The sequence below is a fragment of the Oncorhynchus keta genome, chromosome 36 (assembly GCF_023373465.1).
Source record: "Oncorhynchus keta strain PuntledgeMale-10-30-2019 chromosome 36, Oket_V2, whole genome shotgun sequence".
In the NCBI taxonomy this organism is placed as follows: domain Eukaryota; kingdom Metazoa; phylum Chordata; class Actinopteri; order Salmoniformes; family Salmonidae; genus Oncorhynchus; species Oncorhynchus keta.
This window is the reverse complement of record NC_068456.1, coordinates 15,502,512-15,524,281: the sequence shown is the minus strand read 5'-3', so window position 1 is coordinate 15,524,281 and position 21,770 is coordinate 15,502,512. Positions and strand designations below refer to the sequence as shown.

At 44.6% G+C, this 21,770-nt stretch overlaps 1 protein-coding gene across 12 annotated transcripts in view; it reads left to right on the top strand.

Annotated features, from left to right (window-relative positions):
* Nucleotides 1–2,881: 2,881 nt before the first annotated feature.
* Nucleotides 2,882–21,770, top strand: part of LOC118373651 (regulating synaptic membrane exocytosis protein 3-like) — a 74,748-nt gene continuing 55,859 nt past the window's right edge. For all 12 annotated transcript variants that reach the window (XM_052498566.1, XM_052498578.1, XM_052498569.1 and 9 more), the window contains exons 1-3: nt 2,882–3,251; nt 7,581–7,652; nt 19,833–20,052. In XM_052498566.1, coding sequence (XP_052354526.1) covers nt 3,088–3,251; nt 7,581–7,652; nt 19,833–20,052 — 456 coding nt within the window. In that variant the 5' untranslated portion in view covers nt 2,882–3,087. The remainder of the gene's footprint in view (nt 3,252–7,580; nt 7,653–19,832; nt 20,053–21,770) is intronic.

Below are 21,770 nucleotides of genomic sequence, written 5' to 3'. Positions count from 1 at the left end.
CACCCTGCAACTCTTCTGATGTCAAGTCTCGCACACCCAAATACCTCTATGCAGCTGCCACCACAACCTCTATTTCCTGTGACTTACGTTCCATCCCTGGAGTACCGTTGATAACCATTGCTATAAATGCTAAAACTCCAATCTAACAGAAACATTTTTCACTTGTTGGCCTATCCCTCTGTACTGGTACAGATATACTGTACCCTTGACCCATCTTCCTCTACTTTCTTCACTGTCTCAGCATATGACAACTTCTGCACTAATCTAACCCTGGAAACCTCAACCTGCCCCTCTCGCACAGGATATTTCTGATTCCCAGCCCAATGAGCTCCTCTACAATTAACACATAGCACTACTTTCCCCAATGCTACACATTCCTTTGTCTCATGCCCTTCTGCACACTTCTCACACCTAGGAACCCCCTCCTACACACTGCTGCTACATGCCCATAAGTTAAACACCTTTAACAACGTAATGTGTTCGGCACAAAAGCTCGTACTGGATAACTTATATATCCTCCTAACATTACTTTGTCGGGCAAAGAATCAACATCAAAACAAAACAAAAACTGATATTGACTCTTCTGTTTCACCACTCACCCCTCCCTGCCTGCATCCCCCACCCTGTCTGTGTCACACCAAACGACGAGCATCAAACACCAGGTATCTTCCCCTTCAGTTGATCAACTTTTACATTTACTGCTACCCTAGTAATCACTCCTTTCAATGGTGCCCTTTTCTTGAGGGCAAAATAACTCACATGACTTAACCCCGTTTGTTTAACGCAGAAAGCCTTCTCCCTCTGACCAGCAGAAACAACAATTATCACAAGACCACTTCTGGTTACCCTCACCAATTCTACAGCACCCAACTCTGTTTTCACCCACCCTGTAACCACAAATGGAACAGCCAAAAGTCATGGGTCCACTTTTTCCAAAACTTCACTCCTACTGTCACACTCATCTTTTCCTGACCCTTGGTGAAAGCCTCGGCCCGAGAACTTCACCACACCTACCACATCCAATACTTCGACCTCATACTGAGTATTTTTCACCAGTTCAGCTGAGACAGGTAGAAAAGTCCTCTAGAAACCAATTTGTAGGCTATCCCATGTACAGTATCCTACTGCTAGGTGAATGGCAATTTAATGTATGGCTCTACAGCAGTGGCGTCAAGATATCACCATATCAACATACAAGTTATTTTTAAGTTACGTCTACATGTTATTCGGGGCTAATAATTAACCCCAACATGAATTCTTATTCTTATTATTGTTGTTTGTTAGGCCTTAGAACAACAATGTGTATCTTGTGTTGTTTTTAAAATGCTACAATATGTTGCAAGGAAGCATTGTGTAAACCTAAATAAGAAACAGCCAAATGTTTTATTTTCAATCATCCCAGGTAACAGCGAAACTAGCCTATGCAGCACCCCTAAATATTGCACATTTGTAGGGTGACAGATTCCTAAATCAATGGTGTTAGTGGCCTGAACGTGAATACTTGTTTGTCCAGTGAATAGCTTCTATTATTGACCGGTACGTGCTGCCATCTGCTGGTAGGCTGATATTGTGTACGAATTGGGTCTGTTTCTTTGAAAACATGATTTTCTTGAAAGCTGGATAGCCTAACGACATAAAATCCCCATTCGCTGCTACAAACCTAGACTTTCTTGGCATGGAATCGCCGGCTGATATTAGATTGAGCTGCAAACCCTGTAGCACTACACATACTGTAGCATAGCTGTGAAACACCTGCGTCTGGCTACAGTGGAAGACTTATGATATGAAAGGAAAATCAGTAGTACAACCGAATGCATTCAACTGAAATGTGTCTCCCGCATTTAACCCAACCCCTCTGAGTCAGAGAGGTGCGGGTAGCTGCCTTAATCGAGCACCTCAAACAGGCAGCCAACAGACAGGCTACAACTCTGTTGGAGCTACATTCAACGAATGAGACTATAATATGTAGTATTATACAACGGCTTCGTTTCGTGGCTATGACCACATTACATCCACGATAAAAATGTCATAACATATGGCCTCTCAAGTATTATTGCTTAATTATACAATGGGTGGTTTAGAATTCCCGTTGTTAGAGTTTATCCTGCACATGATATAGGCTACTAGACAACATACACATGGCCACATTCATAAAAAGTGGCATCCTTTACGTCGTTAACTAGCAACGTACTATATACTACAACAACTTTTTAGCCTAATAAAGTTACATGTTTTATGAAAAAAGGCGGGGAAACTTGGATTATCCGTCTCATTTAGAACCTCGTCGCCGGCTGCCCACTGCACTGTCCGTGGTCCTGAAATGGGCTCATACACATTTTCATTGTACGGAAGATAGGCCTATAGAACAACCACCAGAACGCTAAATTTGTTTTGCGAGTATTTTGAGCTAGGGTCTTAACAAGATTCACCAGCACTACTGACACTCACACGCACGTGTTTGTGCCAGGTGCTCGTATAAGGAAAGAAGGAATGGAGGAAGGGCGCGCGTCACTAGCACGCTTCGATTGGTGAAGTGAAATATAATATTTAGCACGCGCCTCGTACGGCGAGCCCCCATTCTCAAATGAGAATGCGCGCTCCTTGCGTGAGAAGGTGCGCGCGCTTCAGGGGCTGCGGTCCCATTGACGGTTCTACATCTCCGTGACAGCAGCAGCATCAGCAGCAGAGCGCGGCAGTGGTGTAAAACAAGCCCACTTAGCCAGCGTTCCAGACTGGGCAGCGGTAGAGAAACATCGCTCTGCGTTGAACGAAGCTAGCTTCACCAGGGGGCCGAGTAGCCTATCATTCTCTGCCGGAGACATGGGCTCCCCGTAACTGGAGGTGGAGGGGAGAGGAGGACGGGTGGGGGTGGGGGGAAGAGAAAAGAGCGAGAGAGAGGAAGAGAGAGAAAAAGAGAAAAGGCGACTAGGAACAGAAGAAGCACTCCCACCGTGGGTGCCTGCCACCATGGGAGCCTTGCATCACTTGCCCGAGCCGTTGCTTCGTCCATGGGCCATGTCGTGATCCGTGGGCACAGCCAGCGGGATTTCTCTCAGTGATCCTAGCCGCCAAAGAGAGGGGGAGAAGATGTCCGCCTCGGTGGGCCCTCCGGGCGGCGCGCGTCCACCCGTCGTGCCGGCGTCCATGCCCGAACCGGACCTGAGCCATCTGACGGAGGAGGAGAGGAAGATCATAATGGCCGTGCTAGCTCGACAGAAGGAGGAGGAGGAGAAGGAAGAGGCCATGTTAAAGTAAGGGAGATACTGGGGCTATTTCCGCTCTGGAGATGCTGGGGAGATGTTGTGCAGAGATGCTGCCATACTGCCGCTAGGCTACCAATAGGCTAACAAACCTATACACATATCTGTCTATCTAACCTACTCATGGCACTAAGGTGCAGCATAGACTGTCGATGTGTGTAGTGATTCGCTGTAGTGAGTGTGTGTGTGTGTGTGTGTGTAGGTTGTGTTTATCAGCATGTAGGCTATCCCTCGGTGTATTCTTATTATATGGACTATGGTATCAATGACTCTTGATTGTGATCATACAGAATGCCAGTGGACAGCTCCATGCATGTGAGACTGCCTACTTTAGTGTTCAATGGTCAGCTGCACTCCCCTAACATGAGATGGTACCTCCTATATTGCCCCAGCTCCTCTCACGGCAAAGATAGTGTAGCTTATTTCAGTCTCAACCATCTATAGGCTACATTTTAGCCTACAGAGTCAAGGATAACCTAACAAGATGTCCTAACATGAATTGAGAGTGTGTGTGTGAGAGAGAGAGAGGGTGGGGGGGGCTTTTGAGTAAGAGTGTGTTGGGTCAGGGCCGTCACAGGTGTACGAGACGAAGAGGAGGAGACAGGAAGGGAGGGAGGGAGAGAGAGAGAGAGAGAAAAGGGGTGTGTCGTCCCCGAGACACACAGCAGCTTCACACTCCACTGTCTTTTAGTACCCGGACACAAATAAACGAATATCAAACTCATTTCTTCTCAACCGCTCCCATTTCCCCCAATGCAAGTATGTGTTCTGTCATATCCGAACAATTTTAAACCGCTGGCTATATAGGTTCTAAATAATCTATAGCCCAGGCTAGTATATTCCAAAGCACAGCTTCTGTATGCTACAGACAGGCTAACAGCAGGCTGCGATTGCACAGCATCATTCGACCGAGATTCTGTCATTTCTGCTTGTAAAATCAGTGAAACAGCATCTCTGCCCTAGCAGTGTGTTTCCAGTGCTTGAATTGGGCAGGAGCTCACGGAACAGAGTACCAGCACCTCAACTGTTCTACTGCTTGAGCTCCTGTTCTTCTTTTAGAATATTAGGTCAAAAGTATTGTGGAGCTACTGCACCTAAATATAAACAGTACCGGCATCCAAAATGAGTACAGGCATCAATTTGAGTTGAAGTCAAGCACTGTGTGTTTCCATCCCATATCTCAACAGCTGTTTGCGTGTACGTTTGTTGCTTTGGTGGCCGGGTGCGGTTGAGTATCAGCCCAATGTAGGCCAGCACCAACACTCTCGCATCAGCCTACAGCAGCCCATCTTGACAGAAAGGCTACAGTAAACGAATGTAACCTAGTTTATGTGTTGTTTTATTACAGTGGATGATGGTCAAAAACAGCCTGTGCTATTTTAGTATTTTCACACATAGAGCGCGAGCCAGTGTGGAAGGAGCACGCACGTATGTTGTATTTGTCACGACAACAATTCTGAGGTTTATCATCGTGAGTTAAATTGAACCCCTTTCTGGGTAGTATATTTCTCCACGGATAGTCTGACAAACTGCAGAGAGGTGATATGACGTCAGACCACAGTCACTGCTATCGCATAGTCTTATATAGAATGAATAACTAGGCTCCCATGAGAACCCCTTCTTCTCTGCTATTCACGTCTGTGTTCTATTTGTGGCTCATTTTGCAGAGTGCTAGCCCTGCATTGAATCTGCAGATCCATTCATTGCATCTAAAGAAAGAACTGTCCAATGCACAAGTGGTCATGCATCATTTTCATCATTTTCATCATAGGCGCAAGACTATATTTCAGCTCTGCCTTATTGCTAGTCGGAGCACATAAGCTACTGTAGCATGTGTGTGTGTGTGTGTGTGTGTGTATGCATGCTTGCATGGTGTGCTGTGTGATCTAAATTGGGACCTATGCTACAGTAGGCTATGTGCCCACACTCTAGCGATAAGGCAACGCTGAAAACAGCCTCTTGTAAGTCTTACATCCACAGAACTCACCTACATGTATATCATATAGGATTGTTTACTCTAATCATAACATCAGCTCATGGTAGACCCAGGCTGGACTGATATGTCATCTAATCTAATTCTATGCTGTAAATCCGTTTGATGAACCCGCTAATGTGAGAAGCGCTGATGAAACCTGAAGAGAGCAGTGTGGCCACAGTAGCCTAGTACGAACACACACACACACACGCACGCACGCACGCACGCACGCACGCACGCACGCACGCACGCACGCACGCACGCACGCACGCACGCACGCACGCACGCACGCACGCACACACACACACACACACACACACACACACACACACACACACACACACACACACACACACACACACACACACACACACACACACACACACACACACACACGCACACACACATATGCTGGAATTCAATCCAACCCGCCATATCAATGTTTACACAGTGCTTTTGTATTCATACTACAGTAACTGCCTGTGCATGTGCAGTGTGGGTGTATGTTCTGTATGTGGAGATATTTTCCTGGATAGGTCACATAGTCAGGAAAAAAACCTGCTGGTTGTAAGAACACAGTGTGCTCCTCTGCTACTGTAACCTAAGAAGGAGGTTTTGCTTCTACATCAACCTTTTCACCCAATCGGTGTAATTGAAGTTGGGAGGTTTGAACAGCTATACTAGACAGTCAGACACCCATCTCTAATGAGTGGCTAACTAACATTGAGTGGCTGCTGCCAACACACTGACTCAACTCCAGCCACTTTAATAATGGGAATTGATGTAAAATATATCGCTAGCCACTTTAAACAATGCTACTTAATATAATGTTTACATACCCTACATTATTTATCTCAAATGTATACGTATATACTGTACTCTATATCATCTACTGCATCTTTATGTAATACATGTATCACTAGCCACTTTAAACTATGCCACTTTGTTTACATACTCATCTCATATGTATATACTGTACTCGATACCATCTACTGCATCTTGCCAATGCCGCTCTGTACCATCACTCATTCATATATCTTTATGTACATATTCTTTATCCCCTTACACTGTGTATAAGACAGTAGTTTTGGAATTGTTAGCTAGATTACTTGTTGGTTATTACTGCATTGTCGGAACTAGAAGCACAAGCATTTCGCTACACTCGCATTAACATCTGCTAACCATGTGTATGTGACAAATAGAATTAGATTTGATTTGATGTGTTGTTACAGATCTGTCACTCCTTTCAGTTTTATACAGAACACATCATGTTGTGGGGTTCTCTTTGTGTTTTCTCTGTGATCAAGATGATCAGAGGACCCATTGATGTGTATGTAACATTTATGGGAAAAATAATATATCCGATAGTCATTTCGAGATAAAAGTGAAAAACATACTTTTGTATAATAATTTTATCAGAGATTTGATTGTTTTCTAAGTCAAAGTTGTGTAGTTATAAAATATGGTGAATCACGTTTTTGTAATTGATTATCTACCCAGCAACTACTTTTCTCTATTCTGATTAATCAGATGTTGGTTAATTGTAGAAGAAGAACAGGAAGTGGTGGAGTAGATGGTCACGTTCCCCTGCTCAGACGTTGCATTCATCAACCAATTGTTGTGTGCCACGTCATCGACTGTCAGATTTCTATAACATATGATGTGGTTAGCTGATACTTACGATACCTATCCAGGCACTGTAGGATCTGGCATGTGTCAGCAACACCTGGGCAGAGGAATACGCCTGATGTATTTCATGTTTATTTATTTTACCAGGTAAGTTGACTGAGAACACATTCTCATTTACAGCAACAGACTGGGGAATAGTTACAGGGGAGAGGAGGGGGGATGAAAGAGCCAATTGGAAGCTGGGGATGATTAGGAGGCAATGATGGTATGAGGGCCAGATTGGGAATGTAGCCAGGAAACCGGGGTTAACACCCCTACTCTTACAATAAGTGCCATCGGGATCTTTTAGTGACCACAGAGTGTCAGGACACCCGTTTAACGTCCCATCCGAAAGACGGCACACTACACAGGGCAATGTCCCCAATCACTCCCCTGTGATCTTCTGCTCAGAGGTTCCATGCATCAACCAATGATCGCGTGCCAAGTCATCGACTGTGCAGTCGGCCACCAGATTGCTATAACATATCTGGTTAGCTGATATGTTAAATACTTATCCAGGCATTGTAAGATCTGGCAGGCGTCAGCAACTGTGTAAATGTCTAAATCGAGTCATGCATCCACCTTCTAAAAGAACCCTCAAACTGCACCATTGTATACATTTTTAACATAATTTTCTGACAAAATTCCAACAACATTGTCCCTCTTGTGTGTTTCAGGGAGGAAAAGCCCATCCAAGCAAGAACTGTGAACCTGGTTGGGCAGAAGAAGCCTCAGCAAAACGATGTCCGGTAAAAAACATTATACAACCATATTTTGCTGTCTGTTATTTCTTTTAATGTTCAGTTGGTTATTCTAACATAGTTTTGGGGTGGTCAGAAGACCTGGGTTCGAACCCAGTCTGTCACATTGGTGGCTAAAACTGGTTATGGGTCTTTGATGACAAGGTGGTTAAAAGGGAGTGAAATGTAACAGATGAGCTGGTGAACTTAACTATCTTCACATAATGAATAACCTTGCCTTAGACCAGAGGGATATACTACGATTGAAGCTTCAGTTAGCTTCATATTCCAGCTCAATCTTCATCCATACTATGACGGGGAATATTACTCGTCCGCCTGCCGCTAACTCTAGCAGGCTTTTAACGGCGCATGCATGTCACCTGTGGCTAGTTGAATGCCAAACTCTTCATTGAGACCATGATGAAACATCACTCTATGGGAGAGTCAGAACTCTTCATTGAGACCATGCTGACACACCAATCAATCTATGGGAGAGTCAGAACTCTTCATTGAGACCATGCTGACACATCAATCAATCTATGGGAGAGTCAGAACTCTTCATTGAGACCATGCTGACACATCAATCAATCTATGGGAGAGTCAGAACTCTTCATTGAGACCATGCTGACACATCAATCAATCTATGGGAGAGTCAGAACTCTTCATTGAGACCATGCTGACACATCAATCTATGGGAGAGTCAGAACTCTTCATTGAGACCATGCTGACACATCAATCAATCTATGGGAGAGTCAGAACTCTTCATTGAGACCATGCTGACACATCAATCAATCTATGGGAGAGTCAGAACTCTTCATTGAGACCATGCTGACACATCAATCAATCTATGGGAGAGTCAGAACTCTTCATTGAGACCATGCTGACACATCAATCAATCTATGGGAGAGTCAGAACTCTTCATTGAGACCATGCTGACACATCAATCAATCTATGGGAGAGTCAGAACTCTTCATTGAGACCATGATGAAACATCACTCTATGGGAGAGTCAGAACTCTTCATTGAGACCATGCTGACACATCAATCAATCTATGGGAGAGTCAGAACTCTTCATTGAGACCATGCTGACACAATCAATCTATGGGAGAGTCAGAACTCTTCATTGAGACCATGCTGACACATCAATCAATCTTGGGAGAGTCAGAACTCTTCATTGAGACCATGCTGACACATCAATCAATCTATGGGAGAGTCAGAACTCTTCATTGAGACCATGCTGACACATCAATCAATCTATGGGAGAGTCAGAACTCTTCATTGAGACCATGCTGACACATCAATCAATCTATGGGAGAGTCAGAACTCTTCATTGAGACCATGATGACAACAATCAATCTATGGGAGAGTCAGAACTCTTCATTGAGACCATGCTGAAACATCAATCTATGGGAGAGTCAGAACTCTTCATTGAGACCATGCTGACACATCAATCAATCTATGGGAGAGTCAGAACTCTTCATTGAGACCATGATGAAACATCACTCTATGGGAGAGTCAGAACTCTTCATTGAGACCATGCTGACACATCAATCTATGTGAGAGTCAGAACTCTTCATTGAGACCATGATGAAACATCAATCTATGGGAGAGTCAGAACTCTTCATTGAGACCATGCTGACATCAATCTATGGGAGAGTCAGAACTCTTCATTGAGACCATGCTGACACATCAATCAATCTGGGGAGAGTCAGAACTCTTCATTGAGACCATGCTGAAACATCAATCTATGTGAGAGTCAGAACTCTTCATTGAGACCATGATGAAACATCAATCTATGGGAGAGTCAGAACTCTTCATTGAGACCATGCTGACACATCAATCAATCTATGGGAGAGTCAGAACTCTTCATTGAGACCATGCTGACACATCAATCTATGGGAGAGTCAGAACTCTTCATTGAGACCATGCTGACACATCAATCTATGGGAGAGTCAGAACTCTTCATTGAGACAATGCTGAAACATCAATCTATGGGAGAGTCAGAACTCTTCATTGAAACAATGCTGAAACATCAATCTATGGGAGAGTCAGAACTCTTCATTGAAACAATGCTGAAACATCAATCTATGGGAGAGTCAGAACTCTTCATTGAAACAATGCTGAAACATCAATCTATGGGAGAGTCAGAACTCTTCATTGAAACAATGCTGAAACATCAATCTATGGGAGCGTCAGTGTCGCGTTTTCATTTGTGCCGAAATCTAAATGAAAGAAAAGTTATCCTGCAAATTCAGCAGGCTAGTGTGTTGGAGTGCCGTGTTTATTTGATTACTTATCGTTAATGGCGTCTTTGGTGTGCTTTTCAATGAACAAGCATCTCCCCCCCATTCCTATTGATAAAATAGTTGTATTTGTCATACACAAGTTTTACTGTGCGTAAAGTTTGAAATGCATTCTGTCATTTCAAAATGTGTAATGTGCTAGGTATTTTAAAAATGACTATTATTTAATACACACAAAAAATGAAGGGGATGATGACGCAATCTTTGTGAGAGGGAGGGAATCTGATTTCATCTGTCCTCAACTCGTGACTCAGACACTTTTATTCAGAATAAATGTAGTAAGCCCTGAGTTAGCCTGCCCGGTAGCAGGTTAGATCTGAATGATTCGTTGCCATAGAAATGTACCTGGCTAAAAGGTGAGCCACTTTCGTGGTACCGGTTATCCCGAGTTGAACTCAGAGTTGACCAAAGTGACCACGCTAACTCCTCAAACCACCTACGTAGTATAGGGCTTGGAAGACTCGTGTTAGCTCCCAAGCTAATGTCAACCACAACATTCCACAACCCAGTGAGAAGATGGACATCACCTGTTAATTAGCTCTTAATGTGCTATTGAGCCATCATTGAGTCTTTGACATGGGTTTGTGTTATGGATACGTGGTTAAGCGTGATGCCCCTAACGGCTGGTCCAGGGTCAGATATTCTATATCCTCCTAATGGTCAGAAGGTTAGAATTTGGATTTGGGTAACCTGAGCCCAGATGTCTAGTAAGGGACGACTTCTTATCTCTTTGGCTCTGATGAGGAAAACAGCCAGTATTCACCCAGAGTGATAAGTGTGTCATATTGAAGTACCGGTATGTCAACTATCAGTCCAGCATCTAAGGCCCCTTTGACTGAGGTGAGTTTGAGGATGCAGTTGAGAATGTGTGCGTCTGTGTGTAATGTATGCTTGCTTAGCTGTTCTTGGGAGCGGGAGCTGTGGTCAGTACTTTAGGCTTATGTCTGTAATGAAGATTGTGTCTGCAGCACAATGAACACGTTGTGTGTGTGTATATACTGTAGGTCTTTATTTCTATGCGGTCGTGCATTTCGACATTTTGTGCGTGTGAGTGGTTGTGCATGCGAGTGTGTGTGTGTGTACTTCATGTGTGTGTTTTGCGCAAGCATGCATGCGTGTGTGAGAGGTTGGATCAGAGAGCGGTGGGATTAAGGGGCGAATCAGCTGGATCACATCTGCTTCCCAGAGGAATCCCGGAATGTGGCCCAATTATGACATCATACCATGGAATCCCGGTCACTATTCCGACACATACGGAATGTCAGCAGGCCGGTCTGAACTTTATTTCTGGATTAAGATATGCTTATCATATCTGGCCATTTCTCAAATGACATCATATCCCCCACATAATGCATTTTTGACCTTAGCTACTTTCCCTGGTCAAAAGCGGTGAACTGTAAGTAGTTGTGTATCATTTGACATGCAGGCTATTATCTGTTTTTCTCTGATTCTAGATGAGCATAGATGTGGATCTGTGATATGAATTCAGGAAGCTCAAGTAATGGAAAGCATATTTGTGTAAAGGGTAGTGAAGTGAACTCAGAATGCATTAATGGTAGACCTACTCATCCTGTTGATAGAGGGAAAAGCTTCCATAACTAAGAGATGACCCCTCAAAAGCCATGTCTTCCCCCTTGCCCACAGAGCAAAATAGGCTATGTAAGAAAACTTCTTAGAATTAGCATCACCTACCGCCATGTAACATTCTCACTAAAACTCATGTCAAACATGAACAAATTCTCTAACTTTACTCTGAGTGTACAAAATCTGCTCTTTCCATGACATAGACTGACCAGGTGAATCCAGGTGAAAGCTATGATCCCTTATTGATGCCACTTGTTGAATCCACTTCAATCAGTGTAGATGAAGGGAAGGAGACAGTTTAAAGAAGGATTTTTAAGCCTTTAGACAATCGAGACATGGATTGTGTATTTGTGTGTGTGGGGGGGTGCGCACAACTCAGTATCAGGAAGGTATTCCTAATATTTTATACACTCAAATCAAATTGTATTAGTCCCATGCGCCGAATACAACAGTAGACCTTATAGTGAAATGCTTATTTACGAGCCCCTAACCAACAATGCAGTTTAAGAAAATACAAATAAGAAATAAAAGTAACAAGTAATTAAAGAGCAGCAGTAACATAACAATAGCGAGACTATATACAGGGGCGCACCAGTACAGAGTCAATGTGTGGGGGCACCGGTTAGTTGAGGTAATATGTACATGTAGGTAGAGTTATGAAAGTGACTATACATAGATGATAACAACAGAAGTAGCAGTGTAAAGGGGGGGGCAATGCAATTAGTCTGGGTAGCCATTTGATTAGGCATTCAGGAGTCTTATGGCTTGGGGGTAGAAGCTATTTAGAAGCCTCTTGGACCTACTGTAGACTTGGCGTTCTGGTACCGCTTGCCGTGCGATAGCAGAGAGAACAGTCTATGACTTGGGTGGCTGGAGTCTTTGACAGTTTTTAGGGCCTTCCTCTGACACCACCTGGTATAGAGGTCCTGGATGGCAGGAAGCTTGGCCCCGGTGATGTACTGGGCCGTTCACACTACCCTCTGTAGTGCCTTGCGGTCGGAGGCTGAGCAGTTGCCATACCAGGCAGTGATGTAACCAGTCAGGATGCTCTTGATGGTGCAGCTGTAGAACCTTTTGAGGATCTGAGGACCCATGCCAAATCTTTTCAGTGGGGAATAGGTTTTGTCATGCCCTCTTCACGACTGTCTTGGTGTGCTTGGACCCGTGTATATTTACCATACAGAGCTTACATTACTCTCCCCTCTACGACATGGATGTATCTATAAGGCCTAGCTTATGTCGCTGATATACCCCATTGAGCAGAGAGACCCCTGATAGGACTAGGATACTAGCCAATCACAGAGTGCAGGAAGTGACTTCCCGGCCAATCTCAAAACCTCAGGAGGGAACTGGAGTGTTACTGGGCCATTGCCATGGCGCCAGGGTCAGGAGACTGCTATCCAATCACATGTGTAGTTCCTGACTGCTTATTTCTATGTGTCTTCACAGGTGAAAGCAGGGCTACTGTCCCGACAACTAGAGAAGCACAGTTAGCACACAGCTAACTCAACACAACCTAGCATGACTTATGTACTGTATCTTTCTGTAACTACAGGATATTGTTCCCTGTATGGTGTGAGGTTTGTGTGTGTGTGTGTGATTGTAGACGGTGTCCACCCTGTTAAAGGTAGAGCTCTATACGACTGTGCCAAGCCATATGGAGCTCTGTCTGGGGAGCACACTACCCACTTAGCTCTGCTGTTGGCTTTGGTGCTCTCTCCATCTGTCTTCCTCATCTTTTCTCCCCATCTATCTATTTCTAGCGGCCAATCTCTTTCTCTATATCGTCCTCTTTATCTCCCTCCCTCTGTCTTTTATCTGTATTCTCGACATCCTCAGGTATCTGGCTAATGACTGTGCGTGCACGTGGGTGCGCATAGGTGCATGCGTGTGTGTGTGTGTGTGTGTGTGTGTGTGTGTGTGTGTGTGTGTGTGTGTGTGTGTGTGTGTGTGTGTGTGTGTGTGTGTGTGTGTGTGTGTGTGTGTGTGTGTGTGTGTGTGTGTGTGTGTGTGTGTGTGTGCGTGACAGTAGTGCTCTTTAAGCCTGTGACGGTGTGTAAGTAAGGAGTTGTGTTCTTGACAGAGCGGAATGTCTTCTCAAGTGGACTGACTCTCACTCTTTTCTCTCTCCATCCCTCACTCTCTCTTTCTCTGCTGGTAAATGTTATTGTCTTGGAGCTGCAGGCTTGTTGAAGTCCCACTCAGTAATGAGGATAGGCCCTCCAGACCAGTCTAAGACACGTGAACGCTCCTACTGAAGGAGAGAGTAATGTCACTCCATGTATCCAAGAGAGTTTGTGTAGCAGTCAACAATCAATACAGTGCATGTGTCTTGACATTGGTATGTTGTGAATCAGGGTTGGTGAATCAGTACTGGCGAAGTGAACCTACAGTACATAACCACCAAGAAGGGTACCCAGTATAGGGTTGAGGGAAGAGGGAGGCAGAGATGGAGGGGAAAGAGTGAGCGTGTGGTGGAGAGAAATGTGTGAGAGAGCAGCTGAGCTGAATAGAGCGAGAAAAGGAAGAGAGAGACACATTAAAAAGAATCAACAAAAAAACTGAGCAAACTAGAAAGCTATTTGGCCCTAAACAGAAAGTACACAGTGGTGGAATACCTGACCAATGTGACTGACCCAAACTTGAGGAAAGCTTTGACTATGTACAGACTCAGTGAGCATAGCCTTGCTATTGAGAAAGGCCGCCGTTGGCAGACTTGGCTCTCAAGAGAAGACAGGCTATGTGCAAACTGCCCACAAAAGGAGGTGGAAACTGAGCTGCACTTCCTGACCATATTAGAAAGACACATTTCCCTCAGATTACACAAATCCTCAAAGCATTAAAAAACAAACTCTATTTTGATAAACTCCTATTGGGTGAAATACCACAGTGTGCCATCAGAGCAGAAATATTTGTGACCTTTTGCCACAAGAAAAGGTCAACCAGTGAAGAACAAACACCATTGTAAATAAACTCAGCAAAAAAAAATAATGTCCCTTTTTCAGGACCCTGTCTTTCAAAGATAATTCATAAACTCCCATAACTTGCAGGTGCCTTGGTGGAGAGTGGGTTAACTTCTCACAGCAAGAACTGGCAAATCTGGTGCAGTCCCCAAGGAGGAGATGCACTGTAGTACTTAATGCAGCTGGTGGCCACACCAGATACTGACTGTTACTTTTGATTTTGACCCTTTTGTTCAAGAACACATTATTACATTTATTTATTATTACACCTGTCTTCGGAACTTGTTCAGTTTATGTCTCAGTTGTTGAATCTTGTTATGTTCATACAAATATTTACACATGTTAAGTTTGCTAAAAATAAATGCAATTTGTATAAACGCAATGCAAACATATGTTTCCCATGCCAATAAAGCCCTTAAATTGAATTGAATTGAATATGGTTGTAAAAACACAGTGTACTCCTTTGCTATGGTAACCGAAGAATTCGGTTTTGCTTCTACATTCACCTTTTCGCCCAATCGGTGTAATTGAAGTTGGGAGGTTTGAAGGGGAAAATCTAACCATAGTTGAGGAGTGTGCACACCAGAGGAGAGGGGGCGAAGGAGAGAGAGGTGGGGGCGGGGATGAGGGAGAGAGCTGAAAAAAGAGATGGATGGATGGTTGGAGAAGGGGAAGGTGACGCTATACACCACCCGGGCCACTCAGCATGGCGACAGATTTGCCGGAAGCAAAGGAGGGAGGGGGAAGTGCAGATCCTGCCAGGGAGAGAGAAAAACCTAAGAGAGTGAGAGACAGAAAGAGAGACTGTGGCTTACTGTGTGCCGCTGATTCCATATGGTGGTGAGGTGCCGTCCAGAGTGGGAAGAGACCAACCTGTCTACCATAGGAACAGAGGAGAGTAAGTTAGTGGGCTTAAACCAACTACCTTCCATAGACCAAAGTGTTATTCTGTCCTCTTGATATAAAATAAGTTGTCATAAGCTTCAATCCCCTCCCACCTAAACCCACGACCACACACACATCTCTCCTTTATTCTAGCGCTACAGGGGACCAGTCACAAGGCTGGCACCTTTAACTGCTTTCCAATTGTGCAAATAGCAGGAGGAAGAAACTTGTTTATATTTTTTTAAAGCTCGTCTATTATAGGACTGGGAATTTACAGAAATCAATCAGGTGGATGACTCCTCCTGTTGAGAGAGAGAGAGATTCATTTCTAAATGGCTGTGAAGTGATTCTCTCTCGCTCTTCTTTGACACTCGCTCATTGTCTTTTGATTAATGTCCGCTTGCCTTTTGAATATCGATCTGAGATGAGAGGGTGAGTCATGAAGGGAAACCTTAGTCACTGCAGCTCTATCAGGTGGCGTGGGAGTGAGTGTATGAATGCTTATTGGTACAGATACAGAGTACCCATAGATGTCATGGCTCAGTCGGCTAGCAACACCAGGGTGGTGGGTTGGATTCCTGCATGGGGTACATACAGTATATATATGTGTGTGTGACCGCTGGTGTGCAAAATCAAGCCCCTGCTCCATAGCCACTCTAAATAATAATATAGATTAGGTTCATATGTGACCGTTGGCCACCGAACACACCTTCTATCCCTCGGGCTTGCCCACCAGGTCCATCTGGTTGGCTGATCAGCGTGGTTGTACCAGTGTATTTAAGCAGAGCTCTTCCTTCCGTCTGGAGAAAATGTTTTTTTGTCTTTTGAAAGATTGGCGTGCTTTTGGAGGACAAGAGCAGGGACAGTGATAGCCTGAATGCAAAGAGCCTTAAAGATGTCTTTTGTAAGAATGGTGTATGTAACACCGCCAGTACACATTATACTGAGTTCCGCTCTCCTCCTTGGGCACACCAGCCTGAGTGAGTGCAAATTGGGGTTTATTCTCCACAAAATATTCAACTATTTAATAATAATAAGTTTCCAACATAGTCAGTTTCTTTCAATGGTCTCTGTTGAAAAAAAATGCACAATGATACATTTCCAGGTTAAGCACACACAATTTCCATAGCAATCACATCTTAATTCTCCCAAGTGTCTTATGTTGAAGTTGACATAATCAAATCCATTTCACACATAAAACAATCAGCAGGCCCACTGCACTCACTCAGGCTGGCGTGCCCAAGGAGGAGGAGAGAGGAACTCAGTATAACGTTTACCGGCGCTGTTACACACACACACACACTATACTATAGTTACAAAATATTTGGGCTATCACTGGCCCCACTCTCGTCCTCCAAAGGCACGCCAACCTTCCGAATAACAAAACAATCTCCCAAATGGAAGGAAGCTCTCTGCTTAAATACACTGGCACAACCCTGCCCTTGATTAGCCAACCAGACGCACCTGGTGGGCAAGACAAAGGGCTAAAAGGCACATTAGTGGCCACCGGTCACATATTAACTCAAAGTCGCTTTGAATAAAAGCATCTGATGAATGACTATATTATTATTTAGAGTGGTTATAAGGAGTGTCTAGGGATAAGGGCTAGGGCTCTGGTTTTGTATTCAGCACTAAATACGCTTACAGTTCCCCTCAGTGAGAAACTATAACCGGAAACTTCTCCCAGCTGGTAACATGAGATTCCATTGCACAGAATCCATTGCAATGGTGCCAGGAAATGCTCATATATCCCCATTATCCTATGGAGTGTGAAGGAATTTTGGGAGTGAGGTTCACTCCTCAGTCCTGAAACAGCACCTATCCTCTTGCACCTAGAGCACCCGTCAAACCCATTCCACGGAGGGCTGAGTGGCTGCGGGCGATCGCTCCTCCCTTGTACTTGGTTGATGAATGAAGGTCATTAATTAGTAAGGAACACCCCTCAACTAGTCTAGGTCTTAATTGAAAGGGTAAAACAAAAACCAGCAGACACTAGGCCCTCCATGGAATGAGTGTGACATCGTGTAGATCAGAATAAATCAGAATGTGTATAAACCTTTTACACATTGATGTGTATAAACATTAGCTTGGCATTGTCCTTTGATTGACTTGGTACTAGGACTTTTCACCATATTGCACACGTGTGATGGGCTGTTTTTGGACTCAATACACTGCCGGTATTGAGGACTTTAACATGAGCCATCGAGCAGCACAGCTCTATCATACGCGTGTCAGACAGATTAGAGACCAACCACACAGACCCATTGCTCCTCTGGGACATTGTGTGTGTGTGGTGTGTGTATGTGTGTGTGTGTGTGTGTGTGTGTGTGTGTGTGTGTGTGTGTGTGTGTGTGTGTGTGTGTGTGTGTGTGTGTGTGTGTGTGTGTGTGTGTGTGTGTGTGTGTGTGTGTGTGTGCTGGAGGATTTACAGCCAGCGCTGTATATGGGGACCAGGGCCATCCTGCCAGGGCTTGATGAATGGAGAACGGCGTGTGTTTCCGCAGGACGTTTGTCCTTGTTAGGTGACGCCACGCACCGTGGCTGAGACACGGCTGGCTTTTCACGTCATCTAGAGGACTCCTTTAACTCCTTCCCCCTCGATTGGAGAGGACTGGGGAAATGATCGCTCTCCAATGCTCTGGATGAATAGCCACACCATTCACTGCTTGAGGTAGCAAGGTAGAGGCCCTAACATGATCAGACCCAATCGAAACCTCTAATCTCAGTATGCCTGTAAATCTGTGTGTATTTATGGGTCTGCATTCCGTATTGTACAGTAGGCTTTGTTGTTGCTACTGTTGTCCTTGACTCTCAGCAAGCTTGTTAGTGCTGCATGGCGTAATTACTCCAGCAATTACTATATGGGACACTTCATGCTAATGTTGTTTTCCCAGAGTGAATTGTTGGCCCTATTTGGACTTGGACAAATGTGGATTTCACAAAGGGTTTATTTATATTGGGCTCCCGAGTGGCGCAGCGGTCTAAGGCACTGCATCTCAGTGCAAGAGACATCACTACAGTCCTTGGTTTGAATCCAAGCTGTATCACATCCAGCTTTGATTGGGAGTCCCATAGGGCGGCGCACAACTGGCCCAGCATTGTCCGGGTTTGGCCGGGGTAAGCCGTCATTGTAAATAAGAATTTGTTATTAACTGACTTGCCTAGTTAGATAAAGGTTTAAAAAATGAGAGAAAGTTGAATGGTGTGATTTGAAGGGAAGTGTGTGTTTGTGCTGGTAGAAGTAAAGCTTGGGCTCACTTTGGTTTAACCTTGTTTCTCATTCATGAATCTCAGTGTTTTCTAGCTTTTCTTAATGAGCGCCTGTCTGACAGTCTCCTCTGAATCTTGAAAGCTGAGTGCTCTCTCAGATCTCCTCATAAATACATATTTCTCTCTATTTATCTCTCTTCCTCTCTCTCTGTTTACCCATGAAGATGTTTTTCATTTACCCCTCAAAAAACATTCCACAACAGTGTTGCACAATCTAGTAGAGATTTAAGTTGAAAGTTTTCCCATCTGAGAGATTTCGTCAGAGTAGTAGAGTCGGCTGCAGTCCAATAGTTGAAGATAGCTTCCTTCCCTCATCTTCTTCCCTTAATTGATTGGTGAAAGGAATGTTATGAATCCTTGCTCTCACCTATTGAACTGCGTTCGAGCGGTGGTTTCCTCAGAGGGGAGTAAGGAAGGATACATTTCTAAATGATTCAAACAGGACCTATGTATTTGAACGGGGCCTGTGACAGTTTGACTTAGTGAGAGTCATGGAGCTGAGGATATGAACCCTGAGGAGACCTAACAGCAGGTGACCCAGGTCTGACCTTTAGGGCCAATTGGTACCGGAGATGAGTCTGGGGGCGCTGACAGGAAGATGGGATGGGGAGTGTTTTTGTCTTTGTGTGTGTATGTGTGTATTTACAGGGATACGATACAGGGATGTCACTGTTGGTGGGACAGTCCCGGGAGGAGGTTGTGTTTGTTTGTAGGTATGACAAGTGAACAGTTTGTTTTGTAACACCAGTAGCGTACTGAAGAATGTGGATTTATAAATGCCATTTACTCCTGAGGTGCTGACCTGTTGCACCCTCTACAACCACTGTGATTATTATTTGACCCTGCTGATCATCTATGAACGTTTGAACATCTTGAAGAACGATCTGGCCTTAAGGCCTTAAGGACCATATACTCTTATAGTTTCCACCCGGCACAGCCAGAAGAGGACTGGCCACCCCTCATAGTCTGGTTCCTCTCTAGATTTCTTCCTAGGTTCCTGCCTTTCTAGGGAATTTTTGCCACTGTGCTCCTACATCTGCATTGCTTGCTGTTTCTGGGTTTTTGACTGGGTTTCTGTACAGGTACTTTGTGACAACCCCTGATGTAAAAGGGGTTTTATAAATACATTTTGATTTGATTTGATTTAGCTAACTTTGTACCTTTCCTTCCTTCCTGTTCTCTCAGAGGTATCCAGCAGCAGATGTCGAGCTACAGGGACACGGTGCGGCGGGTGGGGGAGGAGACGCGCCGGCAGACCACCACGGGCCAGCACCGGGACGACGCTCCCACCTGTGGCATCTGCCACAAGACCAAGTTTGCTGATGGCTGTGGCAGCCTCTGCTCTTACTGCCAGACCAAGTTCTGTGCCCGTTGCGGAGGGAGGGTCTCCTTACGCACAAACAGTGTAAGAGAAACTTGTAGACACACACACACAAATGCACACAAAAACGCCCCTGTTTACTCCACTTTCACTGACGGTGTGTAGTCTAAGCAGGGGCAAAGGTGTTTGTGTGTGTGTGTGTGTGTGTGTGTGTGTGTGTGTGTGTGTGTGTGTGTGTGTGTGTGTGTGTGTGTGTGTGTGTGTGTGTGTGTGTGTGTGTGTGTGTGTGTGTGTGTGTGTGTGTGTGTGTGTGTGTATATATTCTGCAGCAGTGCATGACCCAGGTGGAGGCTGGTAAAGGTTAATTGGGTATTAGACAGGGACTGGGGGCAGGGGGAGGTCTCTGTGTTTCACCCTGGGTGGTTGGGCCTGGGCTACAGACATGTTGGGGTAGGGGTGGCCCCATGCAGGGCGCCCACCCAGCCACCCACAGTGTGATATTTAATGATCAACCTCAATCACACACACACACACACACACACACACACACACACACACACACACACACACACACACACACACACACACACACACACACACACACACACACACACACACACACATTGGTTTTACTATACAAGTGGGGAACAAAACATTTATTACCATTAAAAATCCTATTTTCTCTAACACCTAACCTTAACCCCAAATCCCTAAACCCAATTCTAATACTAACTGTAAACATAACCCTAACCTAACATTTTTTTCTTTTTTTTACTATCCTTGTGAGGACTTTTGGAACCCAAAAGGATAGTAAAGTTATACCACACTCACTCACTCACTCACACACACACACACACACACACACACACACACACACACACACACACACACACACACACACACACACACACACACACACACACACACACACACACACACACACACACACACACACACACTTATTAAGTAGCCCTAACGAGCACAGTGTGGAGAGGCCAGTGGGTGTGAGAGAGGAACGATAGTTGTGGAGAGCTTTGAAACAGGGATTACCTACCTGTTGAGTCCCCGCCGCCCCACCACCTCAACTCATAATCAATCAGTCCTGCGCTGCTGTTAAGGACATTTGTGTACCACCTCATTTTGATTTGCATGAAAACCCTCTATCATCAGAAGGTGTGTTCTTTCAAGCAGGTTTGGATGTGTCCTCATTTCACCTTGCCAATCTCTCCCTCCCATCTCTTTTTCTTTTCCTCTCCCATGCCACCGGGATGCTTTGCAACAGGAGGACAAAGTGGTGAGTTGTTTCTCTTCCTGTGAAGTCATAGTAGTTCAGTGAACTTCATTTGCAACCAGAACATTCGCAGCATTTTACCAGCATCATGTTCTGTTGTAGGGGTCCAAGGTGTAAATTCAGGAATGTGACTCATCAAGACCTTGAAGGGATAGTGCGATATTTTGGCAGTCAAGCCCTTTTTCTACTTAGCCAGAGTCAAATGAATTAATGGACACCATAGTTATGTCTCTGTGTGCAGTTTGAAGTAAATTGCTTACTAGTGTTAGCGCAAGCTAGATGTACCTATAGACATTGTCATTGCTGGGGGAAAAAAGGGCTTACTTGCCAAAATCTGGCACTATTTCGTTAAGATATGTAGCCAACAAAAAGGTGGAACCTCCTCAAGTGTCGACCAACAGTACTCCACTAATGCTCACTAGACCACACAGTGTAACATTACATACCATTAGGTATTACTCCGGACATGCCTTTTACACCATACAGCACTCTTATAGTTATGTCCAGTTTC